The sequence below is a fragment of the Zeugodacus cucurbitae genome, chromosome 5 (genome assembly GCF_028554725.1).
Source record: "Zeugodacus cucurbitae isolate PBARC_wt_2022May chromosome 5, idZeuCucr1.2, whole genome shotgun sequence".
Classification (NCBI taxonomy): Eukaryota; Metazoa; Arthropoda; class Insecta; order Diptera; family Tephritidae; genus Zeugodacus; species Zeugodacus cucurbitae.
Window position 1 is genome coordinate 71,568,914 of NC_071670.1, and position 17,246 is coordinate 71,586,159.

The 17,246-nt window shown below is 34.8% G+C and overlaps 4 protein-coding genes across 5 annotated transcripts; 2 read left to right on the forward strand and 2 right to left on the reverse strand.

Annotated features, from left to right (window-relative positions):
* The first annotated feature begins 461 nt into the window (after nucleotides 1-461).
* Nucleotides 462-7,717, forward strand: Chsy1_1 (chondroitin sulfate synthase 1). 2 transcript variants are annotated; one of them, XM_029043661.2, is made up of 8 exons: nucleotides 462-611; nucleotides 3,964-4,549; nucleotides 4,613-4,726; nucleotides 4,795-4,907; nucleotides 4,991-5,131; nucleotides 5,205-5,376; nucleotides 5,437-5,850; nucleotides 6,369-7,716. In XM_029043661.2, exons 2-8 carry the CDS (start codon nucleotides 4,006-4,008, stop codon nucleotides 7,379-7,381), a joined length of 2,511 nt encoding a protein of 836 aa, XP_028899494.2. In that variant the 5' UTR covers nucleotides 462-611; nucleotides 3,964-4,005; the 3' UTR covers nucleotides 7,382-7,716. The 2 variants fall into 2 exon arrangements, with proteins under 2 accessions (XP_028899494.2, XP_011191100.2); XM_011192798.3 differs by lacking the exon at nucleotides 462-611 and adding an exon at nucleotides 907-1,063 and having other exon boundaries at nucleotides 6,369-7,717.
* On the reverse strand, nucleotides 7,654-9,548 carry LOC105217675 (uncharacterized). The gene is made up of 4 exons (XM_029043663.2): nucleotides 8,499-9,548; nucleotides 8,312-8,445; nucleotides 8,067-8,234; nucleotides 7,654-7,887 (listed from the first exon to the last, which is right to left on the reverse strand). The coding sequence occupies exons 1-4, from the start codon at nucleotides 9,487-9,489 to the stop codon at nucleotides 7,765-7,767; spliced, it is 1,416 nt and encodes a 471-aa protein (XP_028899496.2). The 5' UTR covers nucleotides 9,490-9,548; the 3' UTR covers nucleotides 7,654-7,764.
* Nucleotides 9,549-12,180: 2,632 nt separating this feature from the next.
* LOC105217676 (oocyte zinc finger protein XlCOF6) lies at nucleotides 12,181-15,095 on the forward strand. The gene has a single exon (XM_011192802.3). The coding sequence runs from the start codon at nucleotides 12,246-12,248 to the stop codon at nucleotides 13,848-13,850; it is 1,605 nt and encodes a 534-aa protein (XP_011191104.1). The 5' UTR covers nucleotides 12,181-12,245; the 3' UTR covers nucleotides 13,851-15,095.
* Nucleotides 14,680-16,272, reverse strand: LOC105217677 (dnaJ homolog subfamily C member 25 homolog). The gene has a single exon (XM_011192803.3). The coding sequence runs from the start codon at nucleotides 15,928-15,930 to the stop codon at nucleotides 14,923-14,925; it is 1,008 nt and encodes a 335-aa protein (XP_011191105.1). The 5' UTR covers nucleotides 15,931-16,272; the 3' UTR covers nucleotides 14,680-14,922.
* Nucleotides 16,273-17,246: the final 974 nt, after the last annotated feature.

Here is a 17,246-nt window from a genome sequence, read left to right on the forward strand (position 1 = left end):
AATGAAGCAACTTATAGCAGTGAAGCCGTGAGTTCTCTCAATATAGTTTTGTAGAGTAATTGTTAATATTACTTATGACATATGTATGTACATATATAACCGTAAATATTATTAGCCAGAACTGAAGTGAGCAGTGGTAACTATTTTCACCTATAACTGTACATACATATGTATATCTACAGTGTGGATAGAACTTTGTGACTTCATTGACCATTTAAAAACGCGCCTGTCAAAAGGCGAACTCTCTCAGCTGATCGCCGCGAACGCAAGCGAATCTCGTAAGTAAATGGTAGAAGATGAGTTTGGTGTAAAGAACAACGAAAGAGTGCGCAAACGCTGACAAACAGAAAATGTATCTCAGCGACACTCCAAGAGTAGCGCTTGTTGGCGCCTTGTCTTCATGCTTGCCGTAAGTCTGAAATACATATACTCGTATATATGATGGATGTGCTTGTGTGACGTGAGATACCGCCGGTTCCTACGGAGCGATACTCTCTACCTGCATGCATATGTGTGTTGCTCTTTGACTGGGGACTGCTTGCAGTGGGCAATCGTCTCAACATTTTAGTGTGACGGCGATTTTCAGTGACTTTTAACGTTTCGCTTCCTCGGTGAGTGGTGCTAAAAATCTACACATGCATATATAATACATACATATATGTATGCATGTGTTTGCAATTGTTGTGTTTAATGTTGTATGTACTCGAAATAATTATTATTTGTTTTTGTAACCGACGAAGTGCCAGTCGGCGAATCCCAACCGATCAATTGACAAAGCGATTATAATCTCATATCTAACAGATTTAGTAATCCATAAAAATACAAAAATTTTTTCATAATATATCGGCTTAAGTAAAAGTATAATATATAATCTACTCTCATTTAAACCACTTCCATAATAATGCCCTCAAAGCAACACAAGTGCGACGCCGATCGTAAACAAGAAACATGAAAAGTTCAAGTGAAAACAGTTCGTTTATCTCTCGCATCGGACATGAGTGTGGGAAATAAAATGCGTGCAATTAAAGTGATTTTACAAAGAATTATATTAGAATAATTAATGGTAAATTATATTAGAAATTACCGCAAACATTACAGAAAAATATGTATAACACCGTCGAAACCCAGAAACGGAGAGCACATGCCACAAATACACACATCTATTATATACATATATATATTTATACCTACATACATATATGAAATGTATACAATTATAATACATAGAACTCTGCTAATGAAGATGTCGGTTCACATTTTTGCAATCACCAAAAAACCGCTGAATGAAACCGAATAACTGCGAGTGTGAATTTTTTGTAAACAAATGCTCGATCTAAATAATTTAGTGCGTTAAATGTGGTTTCGATGTGATCGTTGAAGTGACCGGATACATTCGCTGTCAAAATATTAACACCATATTGTTGTAACTAAATTTCAATATCCCGTTATTTACATCCATCACTTGTCAACGAGATAAACACTAAAAAATTTTCAAAAAAAAATAAAATCTATAGCTTACATTAATCAGAACAAAATTATATACATACATACATTAAATGTTATAGTGGTAAATGGAATGGAATTTAGAGTCTTCAAAAGTACACATTTGATTCCTATCTAACTATCCTAACGGAAATATCATCAATAGTTTGATGAATTGGGGGACTATAGCAATATCTCGCCCGAAACTATCTCGTTTATGTACGAAAAGAATTTCTCAATTGACTCAATGTAATGTCATATAGAGGAGATATAACTGTTCCCTGAATCCTAACTATCCCTGAATAACTGTTGGACTTTGGCATATTTTAACAAAAACAAAAGAATAATTATAATGATTCTCAGAATACCAAATACTCGTACGCTATTCTAATTTCAACATTGACAACCCCTTATATAGACACGAGTGTTCATAAAATAACGGGAATAATTAAATTTTCAATTGTCAAAATTTGTATTTTATTTTTTATTAAATTAAAATACATGCACTTGAAGTACGATTAATTCTCAGCTGCATCCATTGCTCACTTTGTTTGTCAGCCACTAATGTTAGACTCGTTTTTATGAGCTTGGTGATTTTCGATTGTAAAAGCTCACACTGCATATTCGCCAGATATGAGACTCCATGAGACTTTTTCCAAAAATAAAGAGAACCTGAAAATGCCGTCCTTTTACAAGCATACGAGGAATCGTTGAAAGAGCCAAAGGCTATACTAAAACCGAGTTTGAGCAGTGTTTCGACGATTTGAAGAGCGCATAATATCGAATGGAGACTATTTTAAAGGCCACAACATTAATGTAGACGTATGAAAAAAATATTTCTTTCAAAAAGCGAAAATTACCGTTATTTTTTTTAACACACATCGTACGTATTCGTAACACGAACGCTTGTAACGACTAAAATTGGTGCACTATAGTCTGCCACGCGCCAATTAATTCAGCTATCCGTGGTGTTGTATGTACATAAGTATGTACACGGTAAAAAAATTGAAGTGAGTTGAAGTATGTAAGAGAAAAAAGTAAATAATTATAATTAATTCTTTCATAATCGTGGAAACTCATGCAATCAACGAAATACATGATCTGCACTTATATTCATTATTATTTTAATAGTAGACACTTTCAGATTACAAAACCTCAACCGTTAACAGCTACAAACGTCATACGATTGTACCGCTAGTAAGGGTTTTGAGTTATGATTCAGAAATCACGCCTCCTTAACGTCGGCAACCTGCCTATGTTGGTTGGTTAAGATTTTTGTACTTTGTCCATGACTAAAGTGTAGATAATATATAGTACATATGTATATGTATTTATTTCCGCTATTTTCAAACACATATAAGAGTCGATTCGCACATTTCAAAATGATACAATATAATCAAACATTGTTTATCTAATTGTTATATACGAGTATATCTAAATTTGTGTATACTGCATTTTGGTATTCTTTCTTATTCTGAGAATTTCGATTGTTTAGAAAATGTACATGACGGCAGATTACCCAAATAAATTTGTATATGGTATAATATCCATAATTTTACACTAACGCACATTACAAACGAATATAGTAGTAATAGTAGTTCATGCGAAGGAGAAAATGTTTCGTAAGAGGTTGAGGTCTCCATCAACCATGTTTTATCTAATAAATTAAACCAGATATTCAGTCTGGAATAGTAATAGTCCTGAGTATAATGAGTATCGGAGAAATGTTTTATGTTATTTTAATCCGAAAGAGGATGAGTATGAGCTATATATGCATAATAATGACTGATACTTTCATATTTTTTTAATACATATTTAGCTTTGCTACAAATTCTTTATTACCCTTTGTAAGATATTCAGATAGATCACATTTAGTTCGCTTTGGGGACCCAAACAGTTTTTATGAAGATCGACACTTTAAAAGAAGAAACCTTAATCGAAAGATTAGAAAATGTATGTACTTGGAAGATACACTGTAGCACGTATGTATATACTTGCATAAATGTATTTTTGTATCCTCTTAAATGCATATAGAGTACCGCCGCAGCAGCTGAAGGCACATTTGAGCTAAGCATCACTGAAGTGTTTTCAATTACCGAGACACTTGAGCAATTCTGCTGGGAATATAGTGCACATATTGAATCTGCATAGCGATTTGCATTTGGACATCTTGATATCGCATATACAAATATATGCTTTCGTTCTGAAATGTATAAGCTACCTGATATAAGGTTAAGGTTGCTTAAGTCTGAGTTCAGAAAATGCATCATGTCGAGTGATTATTATGGATGGGGTTTGTTTATTTATAAGTCAATACATGTTTGCCCTCGAAATAAAAAAATGCACGCCAGACACTATATTACTACAAATGCTGTCTTGCTGGAGAATATTACACCAAGCACAGTTGGAAGCATTATAATTATTAAAATTAAAATTTTGCTTTCAAGATTTCATCAACAACATGCGTACTTACCGTTTCAGGTTTAATGACATACTGGACGCATAGTCCAAATATCATTCGAGATGTTGATGCAAAACTCCGTTACCAAACGTAAAACGTTGATATTCGCCTTTTTTGGCATTGCTTTGGGACTATGCATTGGCACGGTTCTGAAGAACTATCGAGCGCTGGAGATCGTCAAACGGTGCAGCTTGAAACCAAGCGGTCAGCAAAGCCCCTTCGAAATCATCGGTATGAATCCAGAGGAAGAAACCATTAAATCCTCACAGAAAAATCTTGTATTCGTCGGCGTAATGACAGCGAAGAACTTTATCGAAGGACGTGCGCGTGCCGTTTATGACACATGGGGGAAGGAGGTGCCCGGTCGTATAGCCTTCTTTAGTTCAGAAGGTTCGCACTCCAAAGAGTTGCCAGTAATAGGTTTAAAGAATGTAGACGATCGCTATCCACCACAAAAGAAATCATTCATGATGCTCTATTATATGTATGAACACTACATTGACAAATTTGAATGGTTCATACGAGCCGATGATGATGTATACATTGAGCCCGAAAAATTGGAACGCTTCTTGCGCTCGATCGACAGTTCTAAACCACAATTTATAGGTATAAATATATATCATACGTCGCGCCCACTTCATAATTAATACTAGTATCACTCTCGGACAGGTCAAGCAGGCAAGGGCAATAGTGAGGAATTTGGTTTGTTATCATTGGAGTTTGATGAAAACTTTTGTATGGGTGGCCCGGGTGTAATCCTAAGTAGTGAAACGCTTCGTAGAGGTGAGTAACGATTTTCTAAAAGAAGCAGTTGTTTTATGAATATTTTTACAATTGCATCAACTTAATAGTTGCGCCGCACATTCCAACCTGCTTGAAGAACCTTTATAGCACACATGAGGATGTCGAAGTTGGACGCTGTGTGCAAAAATTTGCTGGTATCCCATGCACATGGAATTACGAGGTAGGTGTTTATTTTGTATACCAATGGACCCATGGTATTTTTTCATCTACATATATACAAACATTTCTTAATATTTCCCTTAGATGCAATATATCATGAGACACAACTCAAGCGGACCATATGCATTCACTGGTAAATTGAAGCGCAAAGAAATTCACAATGCTATCTCGCTCCATCCGATAAAACAAGCTCCGTTGATGTATCGACTCCATTCATTTGTGCAGGTTCATTTGAAAATGAATACTTATGTGCATATATAAATTATTTCTAATAAATTTTCGCAATTATCTATTTAAGGGTCTCAAGGCCGAGGAAATACGACAGGAATCTCTCGAATTGCATCGGGATATTAAACGGATGGCGGGCTTTTTGGAGATACCCAGTGACAGCAAATACTTGGTACCGGGTATTGAATTGATACCAGAAGAGACGAGTAGCAGCCAACATTACGAGGATCACAACATTCTAGGCAAATAAAACATTTTACTTTTTGTAACAACCAGCTACATAAATCTATTTACATACTCAGGCATCACGCCGGATTTGAAGAAATTCACACCCTCCTCAACATCCGACCTACTCGAATGGTCTTTCATCGCAAGAAGCCTATATTCCAGTGATAATGCGAATCCAAAGCACAAAATAGACTCAGCACTACGAGAAGGACTCGAAGACGTCATCACAGAAGTAATGGAGAATATAAACAATTATTCCCGACAACGGGGACGAGTTATAGAGTTTCGTGAACTACTTTACGGTTATAACAGGGTGAATCCATTGCATGGTCAGGATTTAATATTAGACCTTTTACTGATCTATAAGCGTTATCGTGGCAAGAAGATGACAGTACCAGTGCGTCGGCACCTGTACGTACAGCGCGCATTCACCGGTACATTCGTTAAGGAATTCAACGAGGACTTTTACAATGTTACTGTACAAAAAAGTGAGTATATGCTTTTACGTAGAGGTAAAAAAAAGCAGTGAAATCGGAAGAAATTGAAGTACTTACAAATGAAATTTAACAAGATCGGTCGCCTTGTGTGGACCTTTGGCGAAATTCTCCCGCTGAAGCCTCCCCTAGGGTGCCGACTGGTAATAGATAGCACAGAGTCTATACTGGGGTATGAACGAGCTGGAAAGAGTTCGCCCATGCTGCAGTCGAGAGGTTTCTAGCAAAGGTTTGGCTCTATCGCTGAGTGTTCGTTGCTCCTCAATAGCACAGCATTCAAGGGTAAACTCTTACTATCGTAGGGCGTATAAAGAGCTGCATCAAGGTGTCATGCGACCTGTGCCGATGATCAGCCTGTCTGGGGGCTCTTAAATAAACAGGGTCGTTGTCACTGTTCCGCAAGGCATGAAAGTGGGCTTTAAATGCATCAATATAATCTTTATAATAAGTTATGAAAACTTACAATCTTTGCGATGAACATACACAATACTTAATATTCCCTTCGCTTTCAGGTTATTTGAAAAACATGCTGAGCTCCGGCATGGAACGCATTTCGAAACATTTTACCCTCCCTGGTTTACCAGCTGGCAAAGGACTGTTCAACGTTGCTGCTGATGCGTCGAAAATCGTCTTTATATTGCCAATAGCTGGTCGTTTTGGCACATTTCAAAGATTCTTAGACACCTATGAACGTGTAGCAATTGAACAGGATAAAAATTGCGATTTATTAGTGGTTATATTCGGTGACATCGCGAGTGTTCAAAGTCACTTGCAACTTTTATTGGAACTTCGTCAACGACACATTTACCAAAACATTAACTATATACAACGGAATGAGGATTTTTCGCGCGGCGTGGCATTAGATGTGGCCGCACGTTCATCGTATATACAAGATAATGACATAATGCTATTCATCGATGTCGATATGGTATTTCAATTGGAAACATTACAACGCATACGACTCAATACGGTGCAGGGACGGTATGTATATTTGCCAATTGTCTTCAGTCAATATGACCCAAAGAGACGTTGGAGCGATGCAAATGTTGAAAATGCTCATACGCCAGCTGACGAAATTACCAATGAATCGGGTTACTTCCGACAATTTGGTTACGGCATATGCGCCATATACAAATCGGATATACTCGATGATGATATAAATGGATTTGATAAAGATATAACTGGGTGGGGATTGGAAGATGTAAAATTTTTAGATAAACTCGTTAAAGTTGGTAACCGGCGTAATGATTTTCTGGTCAACACTGCCGAGGTGCCAACACAGCATAATGATGCCGCACGCAAAATGAGACGGCTCAGTATATTCCGTGCGCCCGATCCGACCTTGGTACATATATTCCACGATATCAGTTGCGATGTTAAACTTGATGCGCCACAATATAACATGTGTCTTGGAACGAAAGCAAACTCAATCGGCAGCACCCATTTCATGGAACAATTATTTTATGACAATAAAGATAACATAAATTACATATCCGAATTCAACCAAAAAAAGGAGCAGAGATGAGAGTTAGGCACCAAACATATAAAAAGCAGAATTTTCAAATCATTTTTGAACGTAACGAAAGATGTTTTTAACATTTGTATCTGCCATACCAAACAAACCTTAAGGTATTAGTTTATTCAGGATGTAAGGTGTAAGGTGTAAGACGCATAAGTAATTACAAGCTGTGACCATAACATTGTCCTGTAAAATTTACATGCAAATTTAAGTTATGGTGTCGATATTTTTTGTCTACAAATATGTATGTATAAGTATTTTATTTATAAAACCTGAAGTTCTTTTCTTGTAAACATACTAGAACATTTGGCATGTGAACCGGAGTTATAAAACCCAAAGTGTAATTTTCACAAAATATTATTTATCCAAACAGCAAAAAATACAATCGATCACATAAAATGAACAGGTTCAATATCAAGCAGAGCCAATGCTTTATTAAGAATTTCGCGAACTGCTTTCACCAGATATATACGTGCATACACGTATGGCATTAAATGTTGTCGCGTCTCTTGCTACATATTGAATTAAAATAGATATAAAAAAATATGATTAAATTTAAAAATTATTAATAATAATAAACATATTAATAATAAATAATAATAAACATATTAATAATAAATAATAATAATAAATAATAATAATAAATAATAATAATAATTTATAATAATAACACAGTGGTTTTAAAAAGTACCGTTAAAATTCGGATACGTCGATAGTAGACACTAAAAAGTGCAGCGAAATCACCGAGAAATCTCACGATAGTATGAACAGCACATATTCCTTTTTGTACCTGTTCTAGACAATTTTCAATAAGATTAGGGAAAGCAAATATATAACAAAACACTAGTTGCCATTCTTCCTAATTAAACAAAAAAAAAAACATAAATAATTAGGATTAGTATTAAAAACAAAAACATTAATAATATTAGCATTTACTTCTTCGTCGAGCAAAGTGAAGTCAATAGATTCTATTGGCGGCAATCCTTCGTAATCACCATTTTCCACCTTCTCATCAAATCGGCGAAGCAATGACTCTAAACGTGCAGAGTTATACAAAATAAACGCAGCGCCTAGTGTACAAAAACTTTATATTTTCCTACGGTTCATTATTTCATTACTCTACCTTTTGTACTTCCTTTGCCGCTACGAATTATTTGAACGGGACTTGAAAAACGGACTTCCATTAAGTCAACTGTAACAGCTGCTGCACCTAAGCGAGACATCAATGTGCTAAACCTTGTATCATCCTTTACTCGCACACCATACTTATGCATTGCCATTAAACACATATCGTTAGAACGACAGTTTAGATACTCGCTCGTTTTCAATTTTGTTAATTTGCCAGTAATTGGATCAATAACTATACCACATCGGATAGTGGCAGCGCTCAGTTTGCTGGGAGGGATAACCACTGAATTTATTGGGGGGCCTCTAGCAGCACTTGTCACTTGTAAATGCAAAACACTTTCTCCTCTGCCTTGTTTTACTTCCTCTACATCTTCCTCTGTAACCATAGTCCATTTCGAATATTCAAAAACCCGACGGAGTATATCCTCTAAAAGTTTAGCTCTGTAAAACGTTAATTCTTCTATTTCATCAACAGTTTGGTTTATACGACTAAAAAATATTCTTTGTTTAGAATTTTTTTCCAACTTTCCATAGGCGTTTGTGTCGTTGTTTTTCAAAACCTGTTGAAGCAACATTGTCATCACGGCATGTCGCTGCAGGTACAGAAAGCATCGCTCGTTGTCAATTTTTATCCGTTCTATTGGAAACGCCCATCTAGAGGCCGTTTTAAGAAACGTTTGTCGCGCATTAATAGATACATCTAATCCTTCATCCTTGAACATATCAAATGCAATATTCCGCAGCTTGTGACCCGTTTCTTTACAGCAGTTATTCCATAGTTCTGAACGACAAGGAAAACTGAATTCACCTTGCATTTTTAATTTTTCTCTGTGTGGGCGGATGAAATTCGTTGCTTTCTTGGGAATATTCACATCAGGGAATAGCCTTGGTTTTTCTAATAAATATGAACATAAATTTTCAGTTATCAACGCTGTGGGATTCGACATTTCTCTGCTTCTAGTTTGTTTTGATTCCTTGATTTCCATAATACCACAAAATTATCAGATTTGACGTTCTCGGCCAGCAGTATCAGAGAACGTATAATTGACATTCTCTGGCAGTATTATTTTCGATGCTAAAGGTAATTGTGAGAAATGTAATTTGACAATTTATAAAAAGCAACACTGTCAATAAGTAGTAGGCAATAATCATAACATAACATAAAACGATAATTATTGCTGCGATTGGGGTTTTATTCCTGGGCATCTTTAAAGGAAATAAATATTGCAATTCAACTGCTAACTTTATAGCCATTGCCGATAATAATATTTTTGTATAGTCATTTGTTATCCAGATGATATAATTTGCGAATTGGCGTGTTATAATTTGCACAATAAATAAATCTACCAATAAGCAATAGTTGACAGTCTCCATTGACAATATGAACAGCAATAAACTTATTTAGACAACATCTACTGCCTGTCAAGTTGCCCCGTAAGCTGCCAGCGTTAAAATCGTGTATACTAGCCTTAATAACAAATGACAGATTTTGTTGCTCCGTCAAATTTCAACAAATATATTTTGTTTTTGCAGAGAATGTCAATTATAGAGAAGGTTCATGGTGTGCCGATTGTCACACTGGTCCGCTTTTCGAAGGGGTACTCGTTTCTATAAGCGTGTTTCACCACATGTAGCTATAAGCGTGTTTCACCACAGTTTAACATTAGAGGGCTCAAAAATAACAGATTTGAGCGTTTTCATGTTTAAATGAGAAAAATTGTGTTAATTTCAATGTTAATAAATGTACGCTTAAAGATTCGCTTATATACAATGCGCGAACGACTTTGCATATAGTATGTATATATGTAATTTATGGATATTTTGTTTATATTTGATATTAAAGTACATGCGTACTTATGTAATAATTGACTTAAATAATGATTTATTCTATAAAATCTTTGAAATATTTAATAAACTAAAAATATTACATATAATATGTAAATGTAACATAAATGCCCATATATGTATATGTATATTTAATTACTTTTTTTCATGAATAATTTCTATAATATCTCAAAATCATGAATATCCGCGCATTTGTAATCATGTGTGCATGTAAACAAATGTCAAAGAATCATTCTGATTGTGTAGATATGTCAATTTGTCAACATTCAATATATATATGTAAATATGTGCACTCATGGCTTTATATAAAATCTTCGTTGCCACGGTCAACCAATGGCCGAAGATTATGATTTTTTGTTTTCATGTCATAGAGTTGTAATGATTGTGGAGCGTACGCAGGCAAAAAGGCCCAGATGCCCAACATACTATGACGTTAATTTTTATGCCTTGTTTCTTACAAAGATCAAAAGTAATTATTTAAAATGTGTCTTAATATATTGGTAGAATATTAAAATGTATTTAATTGTGTAGATACATCATTAATACTTCAATATTTGTCAACGCATATTAAGCGCAATTATTATTACGGCGGGATAACATGAAACGGCCCTGTGAAGCTCGATGTGTCGAAAAATTGATGGCCGCCTGCGCGATGCCAAAGCGACGCAACATTGCGTTGTTGGTAGAAAAATCGGCTTGTCGTAAATATGTATGATAAAGTATGGGCATGCAAACATATCGACATAAATTTTTGTGAGCCACAGAATTTTTGCTGAAAAATATTTTAAATCGACTCAAGGGCTATGTTGCCATTTTTATCCTTTTTTAGATTTTGCGGCGTTGCAACTTTTCCTTTTGCAGGGAACATTAGAAAAATCTTCAATTTATGATTTTTGTCATCGTCGCGAAAAGGCGTTTGTTGGCATGGCATGCGCGGGGAGATGTGTATGGCTCTGCTTTTATGAATGAAGCAACTTTGCCAAATGAATGTGCGCCTGCGTTCATGAATGAAAATGTTTTTGTTGTGTTTACGACAATATTTGGCAGCGTCGATTGGCTGCCATATTGACTTGTGATGCTGCTTATGCGTTTGAGGCGCTTGTTGTTTTTGTAGAACAATGCTTTCGATTTTTTGTGGTGGTTGACAAACTTACGTGCACGCATATGCAAATGTAAGTTTATGTGTTTGTTCAGTGACATGCAAACATATGTATGTATATGCATACAGAGCAATGCGTGCACATGTGACATGCCCTTCACTGATAAGTGATAATGAGACAATTCGAATTTTTGAAGACATATCTGCATACATATGTACAAACGTAAATGCTTATATGTATATAGATATACATACATATGTATATGCAAGTTTAAGTTATGAAATTTGTTGTTTATTTTAGTAATATAGGAAATGTATTTAGTATAAAAATATTTTTATAAAAATAAATAAAAATATCTATGAAAGTTAATTATTGTATAACATTATATACACGTATGCAGCTTAATTTGGTTTTTACTACAAATATGGCTCTGAAAACGCATAAGTCATTTTCAATTGTGGATGCATTCATATATAAGAATCATATCAGCTCATATGATTGTATATAAATGTATCAACACATAAGCCAAATAGCTAACATTCCGCTTTAAAAAAATGTAAACTTCTGAGCATAATTTTCAATTAATACTCAGTTCTGTTAAAAGGCACTGTTAATATTTCTCCTTCCGAACCGGCCGTGGTGAAACACGCTTATAGAATCTTGATAGGTTTTGACAATTCACACGCTTGTCCGCAATTGGACCTTCTCTATATTATACGTTCTCTGGTTTTTGTTTTGATAAAGGATTTGAAAAATAATTAACAAAATTGGATAGTAAACAGTGTAAATAAAAAGCCATGGCAGTTGTGATCGATTTAAATATCGTGTGCATTATTTGCCTTCAAGACGATGGAGGTGAATTGATATCAGTCTTCTCCGACGATAAGGAAAGTACTACTCCTTCGGATTCAGAGACAAGTATAACAATTGCAGAGAAGATTTCATTATGTTCAGGATTAGATCTATCTGATATAAGTATTAAAGTTTCAAACAAAATATGTAACAGGTGTTTGGATGACCTTTCTGTTGCTTGGCGCTTCCGAAAAAATTGTGAAACGACTAATTCTCTATTCAAGACCATACAACAAGAGGAAAATGGAGTTGTGTCTTTGGTTAATTATGAGAACGATTGTGACAAAGTCAAACTTCCCACCTGTTTGAAAATACGACGAGTTCATTCTGACATCAAATCATTTATCGCTACTCCTGAAATAGATGTAGAGCAAACTAGCGATATTGACCAACCTGAAGTTGAAAAAACTCATGATGACTTGGAATCAATTTCAGGTTTCGGAATAGTGGAATACATTGATGAAGATGAACAGAAACAGTCTGATGAAAGTACAGATTATTTCAACTGTATTCGGGAAGAAAGTCTTGAAGAAGCGAATGAGGATTTTAAAGTGATACAAAAACAATCAACAATAGAAAAAGATACAAAATTTCTGGAGACACAAAATGAAATCGATCCAGCAGAATATGGATTGAAATTTGAAAATGAAATAAAGCAAGAGTTTTCAGAAGATGATAGTATAGATTTTTTAAGTAAACAAACAGGAGACCAGTTTCCGAACTGCGAAAAAGAAATAAGTTCATCTTCCAATAACTTGAAAACTGAAACTGAAAAAGAATTAACAGTTAACAGGAAATTGAGTTATAAGAAAGTGTCCACTCCGTCTGAAGTAAAGTCTAGTGGTGCGCAAAAATTATCTCATAAAAGCAAAGCATTTCATCCTTCAGTAAAGATTTGTGAAATCTGTGGAAATATTTACAAGTATCAGCATGCACTAAGCGCCCATATGCGCAGACATAATAATGACCGCCAATTCGGTTGCGAACTTTGCGACAAGGCCTTTTTATCGAATGTAGAACTGAGACGACATATGCGTGTGCACACGGGTCAAAAACCGTATCCTTGTTCTTTTTGTGATAGGCGTTTTTCTGATTTTGGGTCTCGAAGTAAACACGAACGCACACATACTGGAGAACGGCCATATCGCTGCACAACTTGCAATAAGTCATTTGCATATCCTCATGTTCTGACTGTACATTTACGAACACATACTGGTGAGAAAAAATTCCAATGTACACGCTGTGGTAGAGGTTTCACAAAGAAAGCATACCTCTTAGCCCACTTGGAAAACCATACGCGCTGTGAGAACATGTCCGTTGTTAGTATGAAATCTGATTCGGATACAACGCAGCAACAAGAAATGACTGCAATAAAAACCGTAGCCTTCGAGGAATGCATCTTTACCACAGAATTAGTTAATGACAATGAAAATTTAACCAATAGGGAAGATGACATCAGCCGATGTACTATGGAGCTCGACGATGCAATCGACGAGGAGCACTTAGAAGATGATAATGATGTAGAATACATTTTGGGAGTACGTTCATAGTCATTAAATATCAATATATAAATTAGTTCGTATTCATTTTAAACATTGCATAACGCAAATATATGTATGCGCTTATAGAACAACACACAGTTAAATAATTAACTACTTTGGAATCTGTGTATCTACAAGTTCATTCTGAAATATATTTCGTGTTGGCACACGGCAATCCTTCATGCCTGGAGGTAACCTGCTGGACTAGGTGACATTGGCATTCCTAATTACCTCACTTGTAGAAACCATGTGGCGAAGATTGATATGCCGATAAAATATTAACGTAATGACTTTTCATCAATGTATTATAATATGTAAATACAACGATGGGTTATTATAATAAAAAATAAATTGTAAGAATATAAATCTAAGAAACATTTTACAATATATGTATATCTATACTATAGCAATGCGGGATAAGTACTTCCAACAAGATACCGTGTATATATGTACATAAATTATTTGACACAGAATTCGATTTCGTCAGCAATTTCCGTAAACGGAAGAATTTTTCGTTTTTCCTTATGAATTTCTATAGATACTTAATACATACATACATACATACGTAAAATTGCCAAATATAAAGGAAAACAATTGTGTCAATATACCTCCGTTGCGCAAACAAATATTCAGAACATACATGTGAGTTTAATTAAAGAAACCACAAGTTTTAATCAACTTCACACGTTTGTAAAAGTTCCTACATTCCACTCATATAAACCGGTTCTCCACTAGTTCAATGAACACTGAATGGGGAGTTGCTGATGATGATGACTATGATGATCATGTAGTTAAGCATCAATTTTAAAGCAATAATAAATGTGCACCCTTAAAAGTGTTATGTTTACAGTACATTTTATTTAATTATTAAATATTTTTGGATGACAAAAAGAAAGATATTGTAGGAACGGAATCAATAAAACTTGATCAGCTTAACTAAGTGTGAGTTATTAGTATATTCGACATAATTATGTGTTGTAATTAATCTTTGTTGTTATTTTGTAAATTAAATAAATATTTATTTGCAAAGTTTGAGCTAATTTCCGTCATATCTTTTGATAGGATTTCACACGTAGGTCTTTTAATCCTCAAACGTCATCCTCCCTGGTCCATGATTTTTCATATATCGTCGATAAGATTTATATCGAGGGTTCTCAGCCAATTTCTTTTTCATTTCCTCTTCCTGCTCTTCATGCCATTCTTCAAACTTATCCTTTTCCCATAGCTCCAATCGCAAATATTCTTCAATTTGATGATCTTCTAATCCATTAAATTGATTCTCACCCATTTTCATATAACGTCTTATTAAATAAAGTTTTTCATCTCGGCCGTACGGCTGCTTCCTAATTGTAAATTTCCAAATCCATTTCGCATGCCAAACTAAGAAACTAAGTAATGTATATGGACAGATCAGCAATTGGACCCACAGAACGTCATATATTGAGGGTTTAGCATAGCCGCCACGAACATCCATTTTTTCCTCGATAACTTTACGCACAATGCGTTCAATTTCTTCGCGTTGATCAGTCTTTGACATCCGATTCTTGCCTTTACGATTGCTTATTTTGTCTATCTCATCTTTTGCAATTTCTAATGCCTGATTTCGATATTTCGGCACAGTGGCCAAATATTTTATAGCGCTGTCATAACGCTGTAATCCTGAATAGTACTGAATGATTGAAACTATTGTAAGAGTTACAACAATGACGATGCGAACATCCACTTTTGGTGCAACACGTCTTCGATAGTAGCGATAGTAATGTGAATAGTATTCCTCTGGGTGGTCTAACATGTAATCATAATCTCTACGTGAATCATCATCCCGCAAGATTTCATACGCAGTAGCGATCAGCTTAAACTTTATCTCTGCCTCCGCTTTTGCTTCAGCACCCCTGTGCATGTCAGGATGGTGTTTTCGAGCTAGCAAACGATATGCTTTTCCTATTTCGGATTTCGTGGATTGACGAGTTACTCCCAACACATCATAACAATCTTCCCTGCCACAGTAGATACCATCCAAAAGTCCCAGACATGCTGGCACCATGGCTAAGGAAAACGCCACGAAGCAAATGTATTGTACAAAACGCATTTTTTATTTAATAATTTATTAAATTTGCAAAACTTCAACACTATGGCCTCAAAAAACACCTGTGGCCGCAAACGACGACCTGCCACGTTCTATGAAAACTTACAGAACTAACTTCAACTGATGCTGTGTTGTGTTCGCACGACAATAATGCCGCGAATATTATATTTGGTTAATTCAAGCACTCAATTTTAAATGAACAAACGTGTGTGCTGGAAAACCATCGCTTTTTAATTTTAATATAACATTCTTATTGAAAAGAATTATGTTCTCTAACTCAACTATAGGGCTCAATCTCTAAATTATTATAATTATTTAGCTCTCTCTTTCTCCATTTTTCCGAAAAGACAACAACAGAGAAAGTTGAATATTATATATATATAATATATATTACACGTTCTCTGCAAAAATCGGTTCTCTGCATATACATCAGAGAATGTCAATTATAGAGAAGGTTCATGGTGTGCCGATTGTCACACTGGTCCGCTTTTCGAAGGGGTACTCGTTTCTATAAGCGTGTTTCACCACATGTAGCTATAAGCGTGTTTCACCACAGTTTAACATTAGAGGGCTCAAAAATAACAGATTTGAGCGTTTTCATGTTTAAATGAGAAAAATTGTGTTAATTTCAATGTTAATAAATGTACGCTTAAAGATTCGCTTATATACAATGCGCGAACGACTTTGCATATAGTATGTATATATGTAATTTATGGATATTTTGTTTATATTTGATATTAAAGTACATGCGTACTTATGTAATAATTGACTTAAATAATGATTTATTCTATAAAATCTTTGAAATATTTAATAAACTAAAAATATTACATATAATATGTAAATGTAACATAAATGCCCATATATGTATATGTATATTTAATTACTTTTTTTCATGAATAATTTCTATAATATCTCAAAATCATGAATATCCGCGCATTTGTAATCATGTGTGCATGTAAACAAATGTCAAAGAATCATTCTGATTGTGTAGATATGTCAATTTGTCAACATTCAATATATATATGTAAATATGTGCACTCATGGCTTTATATAAAATCTTCGTTGCCACGGTCAACCAATGGCCGAAGATTATGATTTTTTGTTTTCATGTCATAGAGTTGTAATGATTGTGGAGCGTACGCAGGCAAAAAGGCCCAGATGCCCAACATACTATGACGTTAATTTTTATGCCTTGTTTCTTACAAAGATCAAAAGTAATTATTTAAAATGTGTCTTAATATATTGGTAGAATATTAAAATGTATTTAATTGTGTAGATACATCATTAATACTTCAATATTTGTCAACGCATATTAAGCG

What these genes read in the sequence shown, in the direction of transcription:
- LOC105217677 (XM_011192803.3), bottom strand. Translation starts at nt 15,930, where the DNA reads ATGCGTTTTGTACAATACATTTGCTTCGTGGCGTTTTCCTTAGCCATG.
- Chsy1_1 (XM_029043661.2), top strand. Translation starts at nt 4,006, where the DNA reads ATGTTGATGCAAAACTCCGTTACCAAACGTAAAACGTTGATATTCGCC. An exon ending in TAGTGAAACGCTTCGTAGAG is followed by an intron (nt 4,727 to 4,794) that starts GTGAGTAACGAT and finishes TCAACTTAATAG; the next exon opens with TTGCGCCGCACATTCCAACC. An exon ending in CGAGGATCACAACATTCTAG is followed by an intron (nt 5,377 to 5,436) that starts GCAAATAAAACA and finishes TTACATACTCAG; the next exon opens with GCATCACGCCGGATTTGAAG.
- LOC105217676 (XM_011192802.3), top strand. Translation starts at nt 12,246, where the DNA reads ATGGCAGTTGTGATCGATTTAAATATCGTGTGCATTATTTGCCTTCAA.
- LOC105217675 (XM_029043663.2), bottom strand. Translation starts at nt 9,489, where the DNA reads ATGGAAATCAAGGAATCAAAACAAACTAGAAGCAGAGAAATGTCGAAT. An exon ending in TCACTTTGCTCGACGAAGAA is followed by an intron (nt 8,235 to 8,311) that starts GTAAATGCTAAT and finishes TTGTTTAATTAG; the next exon opens with GAAGAATGGCAACTAGTGTT. An exon ending in GACGTATCCGAATTTTAACG is followed by an intron (nt 7,888 to 8,066) that starts GTACTTTTTAAA and finishes TTCAATATGTAG; the next exon opens with CAAGAGACGCGACAACATTT.